Source organism: Globicephala melas, chromosome 3 (assembly GCF_963455315.2).
Source record: "Globicephala melas chromosome 3, mGloMel1.2, whole genome shotgun sequence".
Taxonomy (NCBI): Eukaryota; Metazoa; Chordata; class Mammalia; order Artiodactyla; family Delphinidae; genus Globicephala; species Globicephala melas.
In genome coordinates, this window is record NC_083316.1 from 160,191,199 (window position 1) to 160,209,247 (window position 18,049).

An 18,049-nucleotide genomic window follows, 5' to 3' on the forward strand; every position below is an offset into this window, starting at 1 on the left:
GGGAAATGTAGTTTACTCGTTCATCCCTAGAGATGAGCCAATGGGAGACTCAAACGGGAGTCAAAGGGGCGGGAGACGCAAGTGCGTCTCGCAGGGCATCTGTAATTCGATTCGATCCTGAGAGCCAACGGGATTCGGGGAAGAGTGGTACGGATGTGGTAGAGGCTAGGAATGGCAGTGAGCTGCAAAGGGTGGGACCAGGCAGGAGGCAGATCCAATAAACTGGAAGGCTTTCCTGACGTAATCAACACGCACCGGAAGCACGGCTCACACCGGTGCTTACACTGGGCTGGCGGCGAGGATGGCTGGCTTTGCGGAGCTTGGGCTGTCATCCTGGCTCTTGGAACAATGTCGGCAGCTGGGTTTGAAGCAGCCCACGCCCGTGCAGCTTGGCTGCATTCCCGCCATCCTGGAAGGTGAGTATGGCTAGGCCTCTTCTCCAGGAGGCGTCCCCGCTCCTGTCACCTCACTTTGCCTTTTCGCAGCTTTTGCCCACGCCGGCCCCGTGAGGCGAAGGGCAGTCTTGGCCCTTACGGGCGATCCTGGGTTCCGGAGGCAGACTAGGCAGTGTCGGCGTTTAGGGTGTACGGCTGACTCGCTGTGTGTCCGCACTCAAGTGATGTAATCTCTGAAACTTTTATAGCCTCAGAGCACTGGGAGGGTTTGATGAAAAACTAATAGATAGTACTGGGAAAATTCGGTAAAGCTTGGATTACTATCTCCATTTTACAAATGGAAACTGAGGTTGTCAAGATTACTGGTAAATCCACGGCTCTGGTCCCTAGACTGCTCTTCTCCCCACTCCTCTGGTCCAACCCAGTTTTGCCATTAAAGGGACGCCTTCAGGAAGCCTAGGATGTGACAAATTGAGGCATTAAATAAACAAGGATGAAGGAGTCAGTAGGGAGCATAGGATGCAGATTGGGGGGAGGACATTCTGGGTTTCCCAAGCCCTGATACCCCGGAAGGAGTCAAAACGAGGTCGTGGTTAGTAGCAGGTATCTCAGGGCAGATGGATGTGGGTTCCAGTCCAGCCTGATACTCACTGTCTGTGTATCCTGGGAAAATCTTTGAGACTTTGTTTCCCCTTATGTTAAATGGGGATTATAATGGCTTCGCCCTTCTAAAATGTGTCAGTTGCTCTAAATGAAAAGTTGTCAGAATGCCTGGAACGGGAAGGGCACAGGCCAGTACTGAGCATACAGTAATTGCTCATTAAATGTTAGCTGCTGTAAACTGTGCCCGATACAACACCTGTCTACACCTGTGACACTGCTTTGCCCTCTGCCCAGGTCGGGACTGCCTGGGCTGTGCCAAGACAGGCAGTGGCAAGACGGCAGCGTTTGTCCTGCCCATCTTGCAGAAGCTGTCTGAGGATCCCTATGGCATCTTCTGCCTCGTCCTGACACCCACCAGGTGAGCGCCCCAAAGGCCTCGTGGGTGAGTTAACCAGCTGTGTTCTCTCGGGCAAGCGCCTTTACCTCTCTGAGCGCACTTTCCATTTGTGCAAGATGGGGACAGAAATTATGCCCACCTCTTAGAGGTGCTGAAGAATTAACAAGACAGTGTGTGAAAAGTTCTGAGCACAGGGCTTGACTCAGGGGCAAGCAAGAAGGCCGGGAAGTAGGAACACAGGCAGAGAAAAGGCCTGGGCGGAGCTGGGGCTGGGGGCAGAGAGGAGAGGACTTGGATACTGACCAGCCCTGGGGGAGGGGGGACTGACACTTGGGTCTCAGGCTTTGATGACTGTGGTGTTGAGGCCATTGCTGAGGACGTGGGAAGAAGAAAGGCCAGTGTGGGTAGGACTGGCAGGGGACAAGCCATGGGCTGTTTGGGGATCCAGCCTAGTGAGGGTAGGGACCACAAGGGGCCTCCAACACTCAGTATCAGAACCTTTGTCCAAAGGGGACTGAGAGCCTCGGAGGGTGTGTGAACAGGAGAGGTTCAGGCAGGAGGCCGTAGGGTGGAGATGGGAATGAGAGGCAAGCACAAAACCGCTATCTGACCCAGGCTGGCCCCTTCATGCCCACAGGGAGCTGGCCTACCAGATCGCAGAGCAGTTCCGGGTCCTGGGGAAGCCTCTGGGCTTGAAAGACTGCATCATTGTCGGCGGCATGGGTATGGGGGGCCCAGGGAGGCTCTGGGCATGGACCCTCTGCAGCCTCAGACCATCCACCCAGCCCCACCTCTCGCCCTCCACCCACAGACATGGTGGCCCAGGCCTTGGAGCTCTCCCGGAAACCACATGTGGTCATCGCCACACCAGGGCGCCTGGCTGACCACCTCCGCAGCTCCAATACCTTCAGCATAAAGAAGATTCGCTTCCTGGTAAGTCAGCCTGGGGCCCTGATACATCCATGTGGGAAATGTGTGTCCCACAGGCCATCCAGTACCACGCTGGGAATGGTGATAAGAACAGCTCAGGAACCAACAAAAGGGGGCCTGTATTAGTAAAGATAGTTGGGGGCTGGGCCTCTCTGAGGAGGTGACATTGGAGCTGAGATGGGTGAGGGAGAAGACCTCCAAGACCTAGAGGGAGAGTGCTCTAGGGCCCACATCTTAGACCAGGAAGGAGGCACATGGGGAAGGTGGGTCGAGCCCAGGCATGTAGTCAGGGCTCGGCCAGCACCCTCACCCCAGATCCCTACCCCCTGCTGCCGGCACTACAGGTGATGGATGAGGCGGACCGGCTGTTGGAGCAGGGCTGCACTGACTTCACCGTGGACCTGGAGACCATCCTGGCGGCTGTGCCGGCCCGCAGGCAGACGCTGCTCTTCAGTGCCACGCTGACCGACACGCTGAGAGAGCTGCAGGGCCTGGCCACCAACCAGCCCTTCTTCTGGGAGGCTCAGGCCCCGTGAGTCCATAACCACGCTCCTGGGGGAGCAGGGCAGGCGGGAGTCCAAGTGGGGGTCACACCCAACAGAGGTTACTACCCATGGGCAGGGTGGGCTATTGGCCTCATTCAACAGAAGGGGAAACAGGCCCGCCTGTCCCCAGTGTGCGCACAGTAGAACAGCTGGACCAGCGCTACCTGCTAGTGCCTGAGAAGGTCAAGGATGCCTACCTGGTCCACCTGATCCAGAACTTCCAGGACGAGCACGAGGACTGGTCCATCATCATCTTCACCAACACATGCAAGTGAGTGTGGGCAGGCCTGCCTCTCCCATCCCCCGGGCGCCCCTCCCATAGCCCTTCACGGAGGCCTGAGAGGTGGCCCAAGGTTGGAGGTATGAGGCATACAGATGGTCTCGGCACTCCGGGGCCTCTGCTCAGACCAGCAGTTTCAGAGGATGCACTCAAGGGGGCTCAGAGAGGTCAAGCAGTTTGCCAAGGTCACCTCTCCTGAAGGCAGAGCCAGGATTTGGGGTTCCTCAGACCTGCCTTTAACCGGAAGGGCTGAGGGCCTCAGGCTCTCTCCAGGAGACCCCTGCAGCAGCTGAGAAGGCCCTGGAGCAGCCTATTCGCTGTGGTCTCAGGATGTCAATGAGGCCCAGCACATCAGCACCAACACCTGGGGCTGTCCTCTCCGCAGACCCAGGGATTTCAAAATCCTTTGAGGCGTTCTGGGAGAGCGTCAAGGAGCTGTAGAGTAGCCTAGCCTGAGCCAGCGTAGAAGGGCAGTCCACAGCACGTGGAGGAGACCTCCTGACTGCTGCCCCCAAGAATTTCTTGGCCACCAGAAGAGAAAAGTCTGGATGTAGGGCCCACTCTTGTTGGCTTAGGCCAGGGGAGGGGTCAGTGGGCAGGACACTGCAGCCTGGCTTCTCCTTCCCCAGCTGTGCAGGGCCACCTACTTGGGGACTCGGGGGGTGGGAGGGCCAGGAGCACCTTTCCAGGACCCTAGCGCTAGATGGGCTGACAGCACATCCTTCCTGCCAGGACCTGTCAGATTCTGTGTATGATGCTGCGCAAATTCAACTTCCCCACCGTGGCTTTGCATTCCATGATGAAACAGGTGAGGCGTTGGGCGGCCCCACAGATCCCCTCACCCGCCAGCCTTGCCCTGGGGACTTCTCCCAGCTTTTGCCCAGGCCCTTTCCTCTGCCTGGAACACTCTTCCTGCCACCTGTCTGCCCCAGTCTGGCCTCCTCAAGGTCATCTCCCTCACTGGACTGTGAGCCACCTGAGGGCGGAGACTGTCCTGGCCTCTGCCCTGTCCCCAGGCCTCACACAGTAAGCGCTCAAACGTTTGTTGAGATGCTACCTCACACCCCGCCCCCCACCCCCAATTCTCTCCCCAATCCGGCACAGAAAGAACGCTTTGCCGCCCTGTCCAAGTTCAAGTCCAGCATCTACCGGATCCTGATCGCGACAGATGTGGCCTCCCGGTGAGCAGCTCCAGGGTACTCCCTTCCCCATGACGCCCCCCACAAAAGGGCCAGAGGGAGGGACTGGCTTCAGGCATGGGTCAGGCAGCCTCAGCTTCACTGCTGAACGACCTTGGGTGAGTCCCAACCTCAGTTTCCCCACATGGACAGAGGTGCTGACCGACCTCTCTCTCCAGGGGCCTGGACATTCCCACGGTACAGGTGGTCATCAACCACAACACCCCCGGGCTCCCGAAGATCTACATCCACCGAGTCGGCCGGACAGCCCGTGCAGGTGAGCACACAGGGTGGGGCAGCCTTTGGCACCCGCCCCTTCTGCCTGCCCACACCACGAGGAGCCAGAGTCACAAGCTGGTGGGACACAGGAGGGCTACAGGCCACAGGTGAAAGACACTAGAGGAAGCACTTGCAAGTTGGGGGAATCGGCCTTTCAAAACCGTAGGTGGGGATGCTCTGTCTTCTCACCCCCAGCAGCACTAACAGTGACACGTGCTGTCCCCTGGGGACACGGTACACACTGGCCCCATCCCCACCACTCCCTGTTGCCTCACCCCAGGCCCCTTTACCCGTCAGGGCTGCCAATCCATGCCCAGCAGCAAATAGGTGTACGAGTCCTGTTGGTTATGACGCTGCCCTGTGGGATTTGCCGTCCAAGTTCAACCCCTCGCTGTGACTCTGGCTAGGAGCCAAGGAGGCATCCTTGTGTCTGCTCCCCAGCCCCACCCAGGAGGGGCGCGGAGTCCAGGAGATTTTCTCACACCTGGAGTGGGCAGAGAGACGGTTTCTGGGGCCAGACTGGGCCTGGCCCTTCTCTCCTCCCCTGTGGCCTCAGGAAGGTCACATCAGCTCTCTGGGCCCCCACTGCCTCATCCAACAATGGGTAATAAGAAGGTGACACCTGTTTGGGGTGCTCCGAGGGCCATGGGCCTGGCCAGCTGCCAGTGCTGTTCCAGCACTAGTCACTGTCACAGGAACGGGGAATGGAGAAAGTGGTGTGCAGAGATCTGAGCTGAAGCCTGTCTGGGCTTATTGCTGACAGAACTTAGCCTGGGCTCCCTGGCGGCCACACCAAAATGGGAAATCAGCCACATCACCTGTATAAGGCCAAGCTGGCAGGAGAGCTGCCTCTCCCTGGAGTCCTGCAGCTCCCCTGGGACAGACCTGCCTACTACACAGAGGTCAGGCAGGGGGTTGAGCCCTGACGCCCTGAGCGTCATTCATTTCCAGTCACTCACTCACCCACCGAGCTCCTGTACTGTTCCCCTTGATTGAGAGGAGCCCTAAGCCGCCTGCTGGTCAGGACCTGCTTCTGTTGGCCCTTTGTCTTGGCCTCCAGCACACAGCCTGGGTGTGTCCCCACAGGGCGGCAGGGACAGGCCATCACGCTGGTGACGCAGTATGACATCCACCTGGTACACGCCATCGAGGAGCAGATCAGTGAGTGGAGGGGCAGAGGAGGAGAGGGGAGGGGAGGCGGGTGCTTCTGGGTGAGATGCCACTCAGCCCTATCAGACACCCGCTAGCCTGCTCACGTAAGCAGGCTTAAACTGCGCTTTCCTTTTTATGCAACCCTCAAAGAAGTTTCTTTTGCCCAGTTGTTGAAACAAGCTCTGCAATGGCCTTCAGCAGCTGAAAGCCACATCTGGTGGGAAGGGACTTTGGTTTCTCAGACCAGAGTGTGTGGGTGGTCCCTGTGGATGAGTCAGAAGCCCCAGGGCTCGGGCCTGGGCATGTTTGAAAAACCCCCTTGGGTGGTTTAATGTGTAGCCAAGACTGAGAACCTCTGGGGCACCTCCAGTCACTGCACAGACTGTCCTAAGATTCAGAAATGTCTTGACTTTAAAGGACACTGTTTCCAGGAAAAAAAAAAAAAATCCCTAGTCAAATTCATAGTATTGCTAACAACAAAAAAAGAGCAATCTATACCTTCCTTGGGTCTGAAATCTTAGATCTTGCCCACCTGATCCTTATCTGCTACGGCCCTGGATGGCCTTGCATGCCCTGCTACACAGGGAACTCACTACATAGTTGAAATCCCTCTCCATGTCGTGCCTGCCCCCCTGTGACCCTGCTGTCCCCACAGAGAAGAAGCTGGAGGAGTTCTCGGTGGAGGAACCTGAGGTGCTACAGATCCTCACACAGGTCAACGTGGTGCGGAGGGAGTGTGAGATTGTGAGTGTCGGGGAAGGGGCTGGTCCTTGGGGCCCAGGGTGCTTCCTGGAAGATGGTGACCCCCAAGACGGCCTCTCCCTCCCGCCCCCCAGAAACTGGAGGCAGCCAACTTTGATGAAAAGAAAGAGATTAATAAGCGGAAGCAGATGATCCTGGAGGGGAAGGTGAGGGCTGAGCCGGTGGTGGAGTGGGCGTGGGGCACAAGCTTCCCCGCGGACGATCAGCTTAGCCACCTTCCGGTCCTCCCCATGCCAGGATCCCGACCTGGAGGCCAAGCGCAAGGCCGAGCTGGCCAAAATCAAGCAGAAGAACCGGCGCTTCAAGGAGAAAGTGGAGCAGGCACTGCAGCGGCAGAAAGCCAGCGGGGCTGGCCGCAGGGGGTGTCCATCCAGGGCCCAGCCTGAGGCCTGCTTGTCCCCAGCACCCGCTCAGGGCCCGGCCTGAGTTCCACACGGCCCCCGTCTGCCCAGCCTGGGACGCCTTCATCCAGCTGAAGGTTGGAGGGTCCTCCCCTCAGGATAATCTCTCCTCCTAGTCTGCCCAGTCCCCCTCAGTGGAGCCCACGGACACCCACGTTCAGTGCGCAGCCCTCCACCCCACCCTGCAGCCCCTGGTGGCCCCTCCTCAGAACCTTGGCCAAGAGGCAGGCTGCAGAGGAGGAAAGGAGGCTATGAGGTTGGGCCCAAGTCCACGTGCAGTGACCCCAGCCCAGGGTCACGCTGGGGGTGCCGTGGGGCCCCAGAGCGAAGGTGTGTCGTTGCAGGAGATGCTCAATAAATGAGTCTTTTGAGTTCCCCCGTCTGACTCTCGGGGAGCAGGGGCAGAGGGAGGAGGGTATGACTGCCTATACTTCTCAAGTCTCCCAGAACACCACTTACCACCCCCCCATCCCCCGGGTCTCCTTTCCTGTGGGGCCAGGCCCAAAGCTTTGAACGGCAGTGCTGACCATTCCAGCCGAGTGACCTCGGGTTGGTGAAGCCCCTTATATGGGCCTTGGTTTCTTCACCTGGAAAATGGGCATAGCAACTGCTCTTCTCTGCAAATGCAGATGTTTTGGTGAGATCCCTCCCATGCCCAGTGAACACAGCCATGGGCTAGGACCGTCCCCTCCTGCCCACCTGCTTGTATTTGGGGTTTGTGGCCAGAGTGAAGTGGTGGGAGGAGTCCTTAACCAGGGTCCACCTTAGTCCAAACTGGTCCAGACAACATGGGCAGAGCCCAGGAAGATGGGGCAGCAGAGCCATGCGGCCTGGGCATGCCCCTGGGGCTTTCTGAGCCTCCCTCTCATCTCTGAGTGGCTTACCAAACCCTACACAGACCGAGGGCAGCGGGTCCAGTGACGGCGACCAGGTACCTAGCTACTCACACACCACACACACAGCCACGCTTAGAAATGTAATTTGGGCACCAGCACGTGCCCTGGGGAGTCTAGAAATTCTACACGATGAAGAGCTCAAAAACAGCCCGTGAGCTGTGAACAGCCAGGGCCGGCTGGAGTACTGTGGACAGGCCCTCCCCAGGCTGAGTCGGGCCCCAGTCCCTGCCGGGGGAATGGCCCACTGTGCCGCCTGCGGCCTGGCCCGTGCCCCAGGCGGGAATCGTTCATGTAAAACTAGCTCCCGCAGGCCCCTGCTCCCACGTAGACCCAGAGGCCGGACTCAGGGCGTGCCCTCGGCCAGGCGGGCCAGGCCCTCCCGCAGCTCGCTCAGCTCAAACAGCCTGACGTCCAGCAGCTGCGCGGCCCGGCCCACCTCGGCCCGTGCCCGCTCCCGCTCTACCCGTGCCTCCTCCAGGCTGCGCTCCGTTGCCCGCAGCTGGTGCTCCAGCTCCGCGTTTCGGGTCTCCAGTTCCTGCAGGGAGAGGGCAAGCAGGGTTGGGGGCCCCAGCAAGTCTCAAGGGTCCAGCATCTGAATGCTATCCCCACAGCCTCCACTCTGGGCCAAGCCCTCTCTGTCTCCTGGCCTCCTCCCTGCCACCTCTACCCAAGACACTCCCTGGTCCCCTGATTGGAACATCACTGAAATGACCACATTCCTCTTCTGCTCAAGACCCTCGTCACCCATCATGCTGGGAATGAAATCCATACCCCTCCTCGCTCATTCCAACCCAGGCTTGGTGGCTTCCTTGTGGTTCCTTGAACATACTTTCTCCCCACCTCAGAGCCTTTGCACATGCTGTGCACTCTGCCCAGGAAACAACAGGGAGCATTCCCCCAACCTCTCTCTTTGGGGGCACCAGCTCCTTTAACTTCTCCCTCCTGCTGGACTCACAGGACATGCTTGAAGGTTTCTCAGATAAAGTCTACAGTGAGGGCCAGGCCAGCACACCTGGGTACAAATGCAAGCTCCTGACCTCAGGCTGGGAATGTGTGAGGATTTGATGGGGTCAAGAATGAAGATTCAACAGAGACTCAAAAACTGCTTGTTGAATGAATGGAAGGAGATGAAACATTGTACTAATAACCATGTTTTATAAACCACCCACTGATTCCGTCCTTCCATGCACCTGGTCATCCAAATCCTTCACAACCTTAGATGTCTTCCTACTCCATTTATAGGTGAAGAAACTGAAACTCAGGGAGGCACATAGCTGCCCAGAACCCACTAGGTAGGGAAGATGCCAGGTCTGTCCTACATCAGAGGCTGGCTGCCTTGGGTGGTCACCCCACCCCGCCTCACAGCAACCGCACACACCTGCACCTTCTGCTGTGTCTCCTCACGCTCGGTGCTGTCTGGGGCCTCACGGGGAGCACCAGTCTGGCTCTTCAGGGTCTGGATCTCCTAATGGAGAAGTTCCCAGAATCCATTCTGAGAGTCCTGGCTCCCCCATGGGAGATCAGGGAAGGCAGGGCCCAAGGAAACACAAACGCACACAGACACGCTCACACACCTGGTCCTTAGTTTGCACTAGTGCCTCCAGCTGCTCCAGCGACTGGCCCGGTCCCTCCTTCTCACTGACCGTGGGTGGCTCGGCGGTGGCAGCCTGGGCCTCCAGCTCAGCCACCTGTGCAGACAGGAAGGTCAGCCCCTGATGCCCCAGCCTGCACTCTCCTGATCCCTGGGGAATATGCCTGACCAGCCAAGCCCATGACTGGGCACTAACCCCTTCTGGTTGGGGCCACCACCCCGCCTCTGGCAGGTAGGTCTTTAGGGTCTGACAACCCTCTGAGGCTGACATTATTTCAGACCCATACTACAGAACAAGAAACTAAGGCTCAGGGAAGTGATTTGCCAAGATCACACAGCCAGCCAGGGAACCCAGGACATATAGGAGGCCGGGGCTTCACAGTGGTCCGGGCCACTTGGGGTCTCTGGGAGGGAGGGGCTTCCTCACCCGCTGTCGCAGCCTCTCGGCCTCTGCGCGCTGGGCCTCCAGCTGCTGCCTCCACTGGGCGGCGGCGGCGTTGGCCTCTCGCAGGGCGCCCGCCAACTTGTTGTTACTGTCCTGAAGCGCGAAGAACTCGGCCTCCCACTGCACCTCGCCCACCGAGCTGCGGGGACGCTGGAGTCGGCAGAGGGCAGGGCGGGGCCTCACTGGGCCTGAGGCAGGGTGAGGGAGGTGCTGGGCTGGGGGCGGGGTTATGGTTGGGGCCAAGGTACCTCGGGACTAGGGGGTGGGGACGTCCCGGGGAGGCGGAGTCTTGTCGGGGGTGGGGTCAAAGCAGGCGCTTTGGTGTCAGTTCAGTGAGACACAGTCGGAAGGCCAAGCAGGATCAGCCCAGGGGATGTGGACAGAACAAAGTGGGTGGGGAGGCACCCGTGGGTTTAGAATTAGCCGGGGGAGATGTGGACAGGCCAGAGTTAGCCCCGAGTAATGGATGAGGCAGGAGCGGGGTCGGCTCTGGAAGGGGCATAGTCTGGGTGTCTCCTCTTCTACCACAGGCCTTGGGTCCAGTGTCAGATCCCGCCGCTTGAACAAGTGCCTACAGTTTCTGTGAACTTCCTCTCCCCTCTTCCCCAACCCTTCGTCCTGCCACGCCCCTGTGCCCCGCCCTACCCCCCTCACCCCTCGGACAGCATCTTTCTGAGCCGCTCGCGCTCAGCGGGGCCGGGAGCGTCCGCGCTCTGGCTGCGGAATAGCTTCTCGTCGCCGGGGCCGTTGGAGCTGACGAGGGGGCTCGGGGGCACCTAAGAGCATGGGCAGAAGTGAGGGCACAGTGAGGGCTGATGCTACGTGGGTCGTGACTGAGGGCAGGAGGTCTTTCCCAGCACTGGGATCTGACTGCTCCTTTCCCCTCCTCACCCACCACCAATGGCTCCCGATGGCCCCTTTCTGGGCCCTGCCCCCCACCTTGCCTGCTGGGCTCTCACCAACCCCCAGGAGCAAACCTGATGCAGTCTAGCCTAAACCCCGGGAGATACTCATAATCTGCAAAGCGGGGAGCAATCTGAAACTTCCATGCTGTTCCCTCAGAGCAATGACCTTCCCTGGGGCCAAATTTCAACATCCATTTAAAAATCCTACAGGAAACGCACTCCATCAGGCTAAATTCATTATGAATCCACCTGCTGCCTGGACCAACCTACTTTTTCATCTCCTTAATCCCTGTGCCCAGCCCTGGGCCTGACACACAGTATGCGGTCAATAAATGATGCTGAGGGACTTCCCTGGTGGTCCAGCGGGTGGGACTCCGTGCTCCCAATGCAGGGGGCCCGGGTTTGATCCCTGCTCAGGGAATAGATCCTGCATGCGTGCCACAACTAAGAGTCTGCATGCCGCAACTAAGAAGACTGCATGCCGCCACAAAGATCCCACGAGCCGCAACTAAGACCCGGTGCCGCCAAAATACATAAGTAAAATAAATAATAAATATTTAAACTAAATAAATAAATGATACGAATAAGTTAGTGGGGGGAAACACCCAGGGACAGTTTTTTACTCTGCCGCTCTACTTAGCCATTTCAACTTCCACATTTCAACTCTGCCCTGTGAGCTGGTTTTCTGGCCTTCCTTGATCTAACATTTGGACAGCCTATGACACGCTCCCATGGCACCCACAGCCCTCTTCCATGGTCCTTGCCATGGATCTAGTTTTACATCATCTGCGAGCATTTGGTCCTGGGAACCGGCACAGCACCTAGACCCCCCCAATATCAGTTGAGCTCCTGGCACGCATGGGACAGGGAGTGCTGACCTGGTGGGCAGTGAGCCCCAGGGCTGGACTGGTGAGCTCTCCCCCATCCTGAGATTTCTCCCGTGCCAGCCTCGCTGCTTCCTTCACTTCCTGGAACTTCTCGGCAAACTGAGGAATGGGGGGCAGGAACAGACAGTCAACAAACCCCCAGCCCCCTCCCCCAGGGTCCCACCACATCAGCTCCACCCAGTAGCAGCTCTGTCGCTTTGGAAGGAACTTTAGAATTGAGTGCATCCCCTCCTCTCATGAACTGGAAGAGTGGGAAGTAGGCTTGGAAAACGATGCCCAATGAGCAGAGTGGGTATCAGGATGGGGGGGGTGGTGGGATGTTCATGGAGGTGTATCACATTGAGCCACCTTGAGAAAGGGGCCCCCTTTCCCTCTCAGTCAGGCTTATTGCAGCAAGGAGAGCCTCAGGTGGGTGCTAATCTGTCTTTCATTTCCAGCTAGGGTAGGATACACTTTTTTTTTTTCATTTTAAAATAAATTTCCTTAGCTTGAAAGTAATTTTTTAAGGAAACATATTTACAGACATACAGCCACTTGATTTGTGCAAAGGGGCCAGTGCAATTCATTGGGGGTTGGGGGGGGGGGGTAGATGTTTTTTTCAAAAAATGGCCCAAGAGCAACTGAATACTCATGTGGGAAAAAAACACTCCTACTTTAAACCTCCGGTAGAAATTAATTCAATGATCTAAATTTGAAAGGAAAACTAATGCTTCTAGAAGAAAAGCAAAGCAAAGCATCATGAACTCAACAGGATTCAGAGAGCACGAACCATACAGGGAAACAATGGATAAGACAATACTGAACTCTAGAAACAGCAGAGGGTGGAGGAAGGCGATAAAGAAGGTAATGCCAGGGGTGCGGGGAAGCACCCAGCCCATCCTAGGCACCCAGAGAGGGGCAGGCTGTGTCCGAAATCAGAGCAGGTGGCCGACAGAGCTGGAATGTGAACCAGAAAATTGGGAAGGAGCTACTGGCTTGTCCAATTCTGTAGGCCCATTCTGCAGCTGGGAAGATGGAGGCCCAGCATCTGTCCAGGGCCCCCCAGTGCACCCAAGAGAAGACCCAGCCCCAGCCCCATTCCTCCCACCATGTATCCCTGCAGGCCCACCTGAGTCAGATGCTGCTCAGAGGCAAAGCCAAGGCCATAGACGGTGTTGGCGCGACTGTCTGCCCACTGCCCGAACTTCTGGGACGTTTTGGTAAATGTCATGTTGGGGGTGACAGTGCTGTTGATGATGGCCTGGGGAAGGCGGAGGGGAGAAAAGTTCCCGGGTGATGGGACTGGTAATAATGAATGTGAAACCCCCAGGGATATAGCTTTGTATTAGCACCTCAGAAGTCCTTGGTCTGAGCCATTTCAGGAGGAAGACTGAGACCCAGAAAGACTCAGGGTACTCCCCCGGCCCCCAAGGCACACAGCAAGGAAGCAACTGAACCAGGCTTGTCCCTAGGATCCTTGGCACCTGCCACCCCACCCAAGCCCCACCAGGACCTTGGCACCCCCAAGGCTGATGATTCGGTAGACGTTGCGGGTGGCATCGTAAAAGTAGGAGACAGTGAGTGCGTGTTTGCCCGCGGGGATCCAGTTCCGCTTGGTGGCCGGGTCGATCTGGAACACGTGCGCCCGTGTGCTGAAGATGGGCTGCTCCCTGCATGGGGAGAGGGTGTTCAGTGGGGGCCAGGCACCGGCCCCCCAGGGGACTCAAGGCCAAGCTTTGGTAGAAGCAGGGGCTCACCTGGCTGTGGACATTGGTCAGGCTTGTCTGGGTGGGCTCCAAGGGACAGCCAGGGGGATGGTAGGAACAGCTGGCTTGGCCTCTGGGGGGACAGGACGTTTGTGAGTGTCTCCCCAGACCAGGCTGTGGGAGGCCAAGCATATCCAGCCCCAGGACCCACTTCCAAGTACACCATTCATAGAACTTCAATCCAAAAGTGAGGGAATCACTCAGCAAAAAGACCCCAACTCTCTCCATTGGGAGGAAACTCTTGCAACACCCTGGGCAGGAGACGGCCTCTGATAGGAGCCAGGTGGCATCTAACAGCCCAGCATATACCTCACATCTTCCTGGTTATTGGACCCCCAGTGAAGTCTTCTCAATCTCTGGGCTGGGTGGAGGAGGCCAAGGTGGCCAACTCCTGTTCAGTACTTCCTGACACTTTGGTCCATCACTCCTCAAAGCAGGGCCTCCATCGATAAGTGGGGCATTGACAGGTGCCTACTGGGAGACCGGTCCCCCACTGGACCCACAAAGAGACCCCTCAGCTTCCACTGTAGGGCAGAGGCACACCTTGGAGTCAAAGTCCAAATCCCCAGGGAGCCTCCAGCCTAGTTAAAAAGACAAGATGTGGCTCAACAGGTCTACCATGGTGCCCACCCATCACCACTCAATCCCAGTACCATGGGGCTGGGCGGGATCCAGGTCCACGAGAGACCTGGGGGAGGGGGGGAGGCAAACTAAGGGAAGGGAGGCCTAGACTCGGTAGCCTCCGTGGTCAGAGGGGGGAATGCCCCCCCACTCTGTCCTGGGCAGCTTCTGTCCCGGTCACAGGGTCTGAAACCGGAGCCCCTGGGTGGGGGAGGGGCAGAGACTTTGGCCGGGGTTGGGGGTGAGTCCTGGGTCGAGCCAGGGTTCCGGGGCGCAGGGATCCTAGAAACTCAGGCCCCTCCTGCCCGGACGTTCCTGCAGCGGATGTTCCTGCAGCGACTTGCGGCTTTGGGAAAAGTTACTCACCAAGAGTCATGCGCCTCGGACGCTGCCGGCCGCGGGGCTCCAAAGGGGAGCCCGACTCCGCCCGGTGTCCGGGATCCACAATCGCGTGCGGGGGCGAAGCCCCACCCCAGGAGCCCCAGTCCAGGGGATCTGATATTCAGTCAGGATCGAGTTCCCAGGGTCAGGACCAGGGTGCCCTGTGCGCGCCCCAACTTCGGGAAGTGCCGCCCCCGACCCTGGAACTTCCAGGATCCCTGCGACGCCCCGCCCCACTCCGGGTCCAGAACTTCGGGGACACGTTATCTACCTCCTGCAACCGCAGGTCCAGAGCTTAGGGGATCCTGCGCGCTGTTCCTGGCTCCTGAACTTCGGGGACGCCCCTGCCACCCTTCCATCCCCGGGTCCTGAATTTCGGGGTTCCCTCGCGTCGCTCCTCCACCCCAGGTCCGAAACGTCGGAGACATCTTCACAGCCTCCTCCAATGACGGGTCCGGAACTTCGGGAACCGCTCGCACTGTCCCCTCCCCGACCCCGACAACGGAACTTCGGGGTCTCCGCGCCCTCTCAAGCCCTGGAACTTCGGGGCTCCCCCAGCTGCCCCCAGCCTCTGTATCCGGAACTTCGGGACCCCCAGCGCCCTCTCCCCGGCCCTGGAACTTCGGGGCCCCCCGCGCTCCCAGTGCTGGCTCAGCTGGCCGGGCTCACCCTGCCGGCTCTGCACCCCGCAAGTGTCCGGGCGCTAGGCGGGTGCGGCCCCGCGGCGCCGAGTCCCCGCAGACGGGCGCCCCGCTCGCTCGCTGGCTCCGGGGCCCGCGCCCTCCGCGCCGCCCTCCGCACCGCCCGCGCCTTTGTCTGCGCCGTCGCCGCCGCCGCCCGCGCCGTCTCCGGTCCCATCGCGGCGAGTCCCGACGCGGCCGCCGCCCGCCCCGCCTCCCCGGGCCGCCGAGACCGCACCGCAGCACCTCCTGCTGGCGGCAGGTGGGGGGAGAGGGAGAAGGAGGGGCGCGAGCAGGGAGGAAGCGGGGAGGATTGGGGAAGAGAGGTTAAGAACGGGGCGGAAGCGGACAGGGAATAGGGCGGAGACAGAGACCCAGACCTAGAGACAGAGAGATGGAGGAGAGAGGCAGAGACACAGGAGACAGACAGACAGACAGACCTGGGTGGACAGAGGAGAATGTGGCCTCATCCTCTCTTCAAGGGGGGCCCTGACCCTCGGGGCCTCTGCTGCTTTTGCCCGTGATGGGGAATCAGGTTCCTCTTCACCCGATGGGAGTCCAGGGGCAGGGCGCATCTGCTGCCTTGGTGGGCCCAGGCGCATGCACACAGTGGCTTCTCAATGGCTGTATCCAGAAAATGAAAGAGACCTCCGCAGAGAGGGGGCTGGTAGATGAGAGAGAGGCAAACAGTAGGCACTTAATGGGGCTTGATCCCAGGCCCCCTGCTCAGAATCCTTCCTGCCTGCTCTCCCACCTCACCCTGATCCCCAGGTTGGGACTTCTGTCAACCTCGGGGCTTCTGTGTCCCCTAAAACAACTGTAACAATGCCGATGAGGTTGGATTAGGATCATCGTTGCTGTGTTATAGGGTCCCCAAATCCAGGTGGAGGGAATGTCAGTGTCCACTTGCCACCAAACGGGTGAATTGCCTGGAGGTCCACAGGCCCAAGTTTGCCACCTCTGGTCAGAGGGAGTCCACCCCCTTCCTACGCTTGCTGGGAGAGGGTCCTTTTAGAGCCGAGCCAGGATCTCCTCTGACCCTGCCTGTGGAGCCCGCTTTTCAGTCCTGTATCTGCCCTTTCTCTGGAGACACACAGTGTCTCCAAAGTCACAGAGTGCCATCGGGTTCATGGGCAGAGGCACCGGGGCTCCTCAGAACCAAGCCCTGCACTTCCCTGAAGCTCTGACTCACATGCCAGGTTTTTGCTTTTCCTCTCCTCACGTCCTTTCCCTGTTCTTGTCTGTCTGTTTCCACCAACAAGAATCGCACATCTGAGCTGGTAGCTTCCTTCAAATTACCTTTAGGTGAATCCCAGGTCATGTCATTTCCGGAGACTTACTCCCAGGCCAAGATCTGAGTTTTCCTCCCTCCAGGCCTTTGCCCAAGCTGTTTTTTCTACCTAGAATGCGCTTCCCAAAGGCATATATTCAGTTTTGTCCTTCCAGGCTCAGCTCCACTGCCCTCTCGCCTCCTGGAAGCTTCTCTAACTATCCTGGGTTCGGAAGGGATATCACCCGCCCCTGTTCCACCACCCCATCCCTTTCTGTGGGATCCCTGATCTATTTATTTGTTCGATTGTGGCCAGAGCTGGCCCATCCTGGAGCCCAGGCTCACTCAGCATGAGAGGTAGTATCACTGCAGCTAGGAAAACAGAGCTGCAGACTCAGTTTCCCCAGTTGCCTTTAACTTCATACGGCATTTGCATAAGCAAAGGATTTGGCTTCGCTCTCAGGCGCGAAGCCACAAAATGCTTGAACACTGTAGGGAACAAAGAAAATACCGTCTGTTCTGTGCAAAGAATGACTTTTCCTTATTACCGAAAAAAAAAAAAAGAAAATTTAAAAATTAAAAAAAACAGTAACTGGAAAGGTGCCGGCAGAGCCAAGGCTTCTGGAAGCTGCTCGGTGTGTGCTGAGTGCTGGCTGGCTGTAGAGCTGGGGCCATGTGGCTGTTCTGTGGGGGCGGCTGGGCGAGGAGCCTGGGCAGAATTTATCCCTTATGAGGGCAGGAGGCAACAGCATGAGGGAGAATGGGGTCCCCTCTCAGGTCTCCAGGAAGGACAGGGATGTGGCTGGCCTTGAGCAGCCCTGACCTGAAGTTGTCTTAATCAAGTTCAAACTGAGGGAGTGATTTTGCCAGTGTAGACCTCAGTTTTCTCGCCTGGAGAATGGGCTGATGCTTACAGGGCTGTAGGTGGTGGGAGGAGGCAGGAAGGATCCAGGCAACACCAGCAGCTTCTCACTGTCCCCTGGGTATAGATGGGTAGGGGGCTGCCCTGAGCTGCCACTACCACCCCAGCCTGAGCCCTCTTCTGCCTGGTTCTTGGGCCTGTCTTACTGGAAATGTCCTTGAGGGGCGAACAGAGGCCACCAACACAAGGTGGCTGACTGGTAACAACAGCTTTCTCTTGGGGCTGAGGAAGGACATGAGGGAATAAGCTTCCTGTCACAGGAGGAACCAAGCAAGAAATAGAACAGCTTTTTCGGCTCTAGGGCAGCCGCATTTACAGAGTGGCTCTTAAAGGTCAGGCTCTGGCCTCTGCCTAGTTAAATCTGACCCAACCTTTGGGCTGAAGTTATATTGTTTCTCCTCCCTGGAGGGTTCCTGTTCCACCAGAGCAGGGGAGGTCTGTCACTCTTCCCCAAAGCCACATGCCCAACCTCATGGCATGAGTCACAGTGGCCACTTAGATCTGTTTAGGTCATGATTTGGTTACTGTCTACTTCCTCCATGGCTCTGTCTCAGCACCTAGAGCAAGGCCTGACTTGCAGCAGGAACTCTGTAAATGCTTCCAGACGGAAGGGGTCCCAAGGCCCCACCTTGGTCCTTGGTGGCCTCCAGAGTCACATGAGCCAGGGAGTGAATCCCTGCCCTGCCTCCTACCAGCAGGGTGACCTTAAAGAAGTCACTTTTCTTCCCTGCACTTTAGTTTCCCCATCTATAAAATGTGCATAAGAATGGTGCTCACTTCTGAG

At 58.1% G+C, this 18,049-nt stretch overlaps 2 protein-coding genes across 3 annotated transcripts; one reads left to right on the forward strand and one right to left on the reverse strand.

Annotated features, from left to right (window-relative positions):
* The first annotated feature begins 269 nt into the window (after window positions 1–269).
* Window positions 270–7,300, forward strand: DDX49 (DEAD-box helicase 49). Its single transcript, XM_030880037.3, has 13 exons — window positions 270–416; window positions 1,293–1,416; window positions 2,033–2,118; window positions 2,207–2,328; window positions 2,670–2,857; window positions 3,001–3,141; window positions 3,883–3,958; window positions 4,255–4,331; window positions 4,508–4,605; window positions 5,694–5,768; window positions 6,415–6,503; window positions 6,596–6,667; window positions 6,759–7,300. The coding sequence occupies exons 1-13, from the start codon at window positions 302–304 to the stop codon at window positions 6,945–6,947; spliced, it is 1,452 nt and encodes a 483-aa protein (XP_030735897.1). The 5' UTR covers window positions 270–301; the 3' UTR covers window positions 6,948–7,300.
* Window positions 7,301–7,885: 585 nt separating this feature from the next.
* HOMER3 (homer scaffold protein 3) lies at window positions 7,886–15,217 on the reverse strand. Of its 2 annotated transcripts, none has more exons than XM_030880042.3 (10): window positions 15,063–15,217; window positions 13,383–13,464; window positions 13,139–13,295; window positions 12,755–12,886; window positions 11,638–11,745; window positions 10,509–10,630; window positions 9,837–9,993; window positions 9,393–9,506; window positions 9,197–9,283; window positions 7,886–8,353 (listed from the first exon to the last, which is right to left on the reverse strand). In XM_030880042.3, exons 2-10 carry the CDS (start codon window positions 13,394–13,396, stop codon window positions 8,162–8,164), a joined length of 1,083 nt encoding a protein of 360 aa, XP_030735902.1. In that variant the 5' UTR covers window positions 13,397–13,464; window positions 15,063–15,217; the 3' UTR covers window positions 7,886–8,161. The 2 variants fall into 2 exon arrangements, with proteins under 2 accessions (XP_030735902.1, XP_030735904.1); XM_030880044.3 differs by lacking the exon at window positions 15,063–15,217 and adding an exon at window positions 14,379–14,983.
* Between the last annotated feature and the right edge of the window lie 2,832 nt (window positions 15,218–18,049).

What these genes read in the sequence shown, in the direction of transcription:
- DDX49 (XM_030880037.3), top strand. Translation starts at nt 302, where the DNA reads ATGGCTGGCTTTGCGGAGCTTGGGCTGTCATCCTGGCTCTTGGAACAA. An exon ending in CATTCCCGCCATCCTGGAAG is followed by an intron (nt 417 to 1,292) that starts GTGAGTATGGCT and finishes CCCTCTGCCCAG; the next exon opens with GTCGGGACTGCCTGGGCTGT. An exon ending in CATCATTGTCGGCGGCATGG is followed by an intron (nt 2,119 to 2,206) that starts GTATGGGGGGCC and finishes CTCCACCCACAG; the next exon opens with ACATGGTGGCCCAGGCCTTG.
- HOMER3 (XM_030880042.3), bottom strand. An exon ending in TCAGCCTTGGGGGTGCCAAG is followed by an intron (nt 12,887 to 13,138) that starts GTCCTGGTGGGG and finishes CGCCTTCCCCAG; the next exon opens with GCCATCATCAACAGCACTGT. An exon ending in AGAAAGATGCTGTCCGAGGG is followed by an intron (nt 9,994 to 10,508) that starts GTGAGGGGGGTA and finishes GCGTCCCCGCAG; the next exon opens with CTCGGTGGGCGAGGTGCAGT.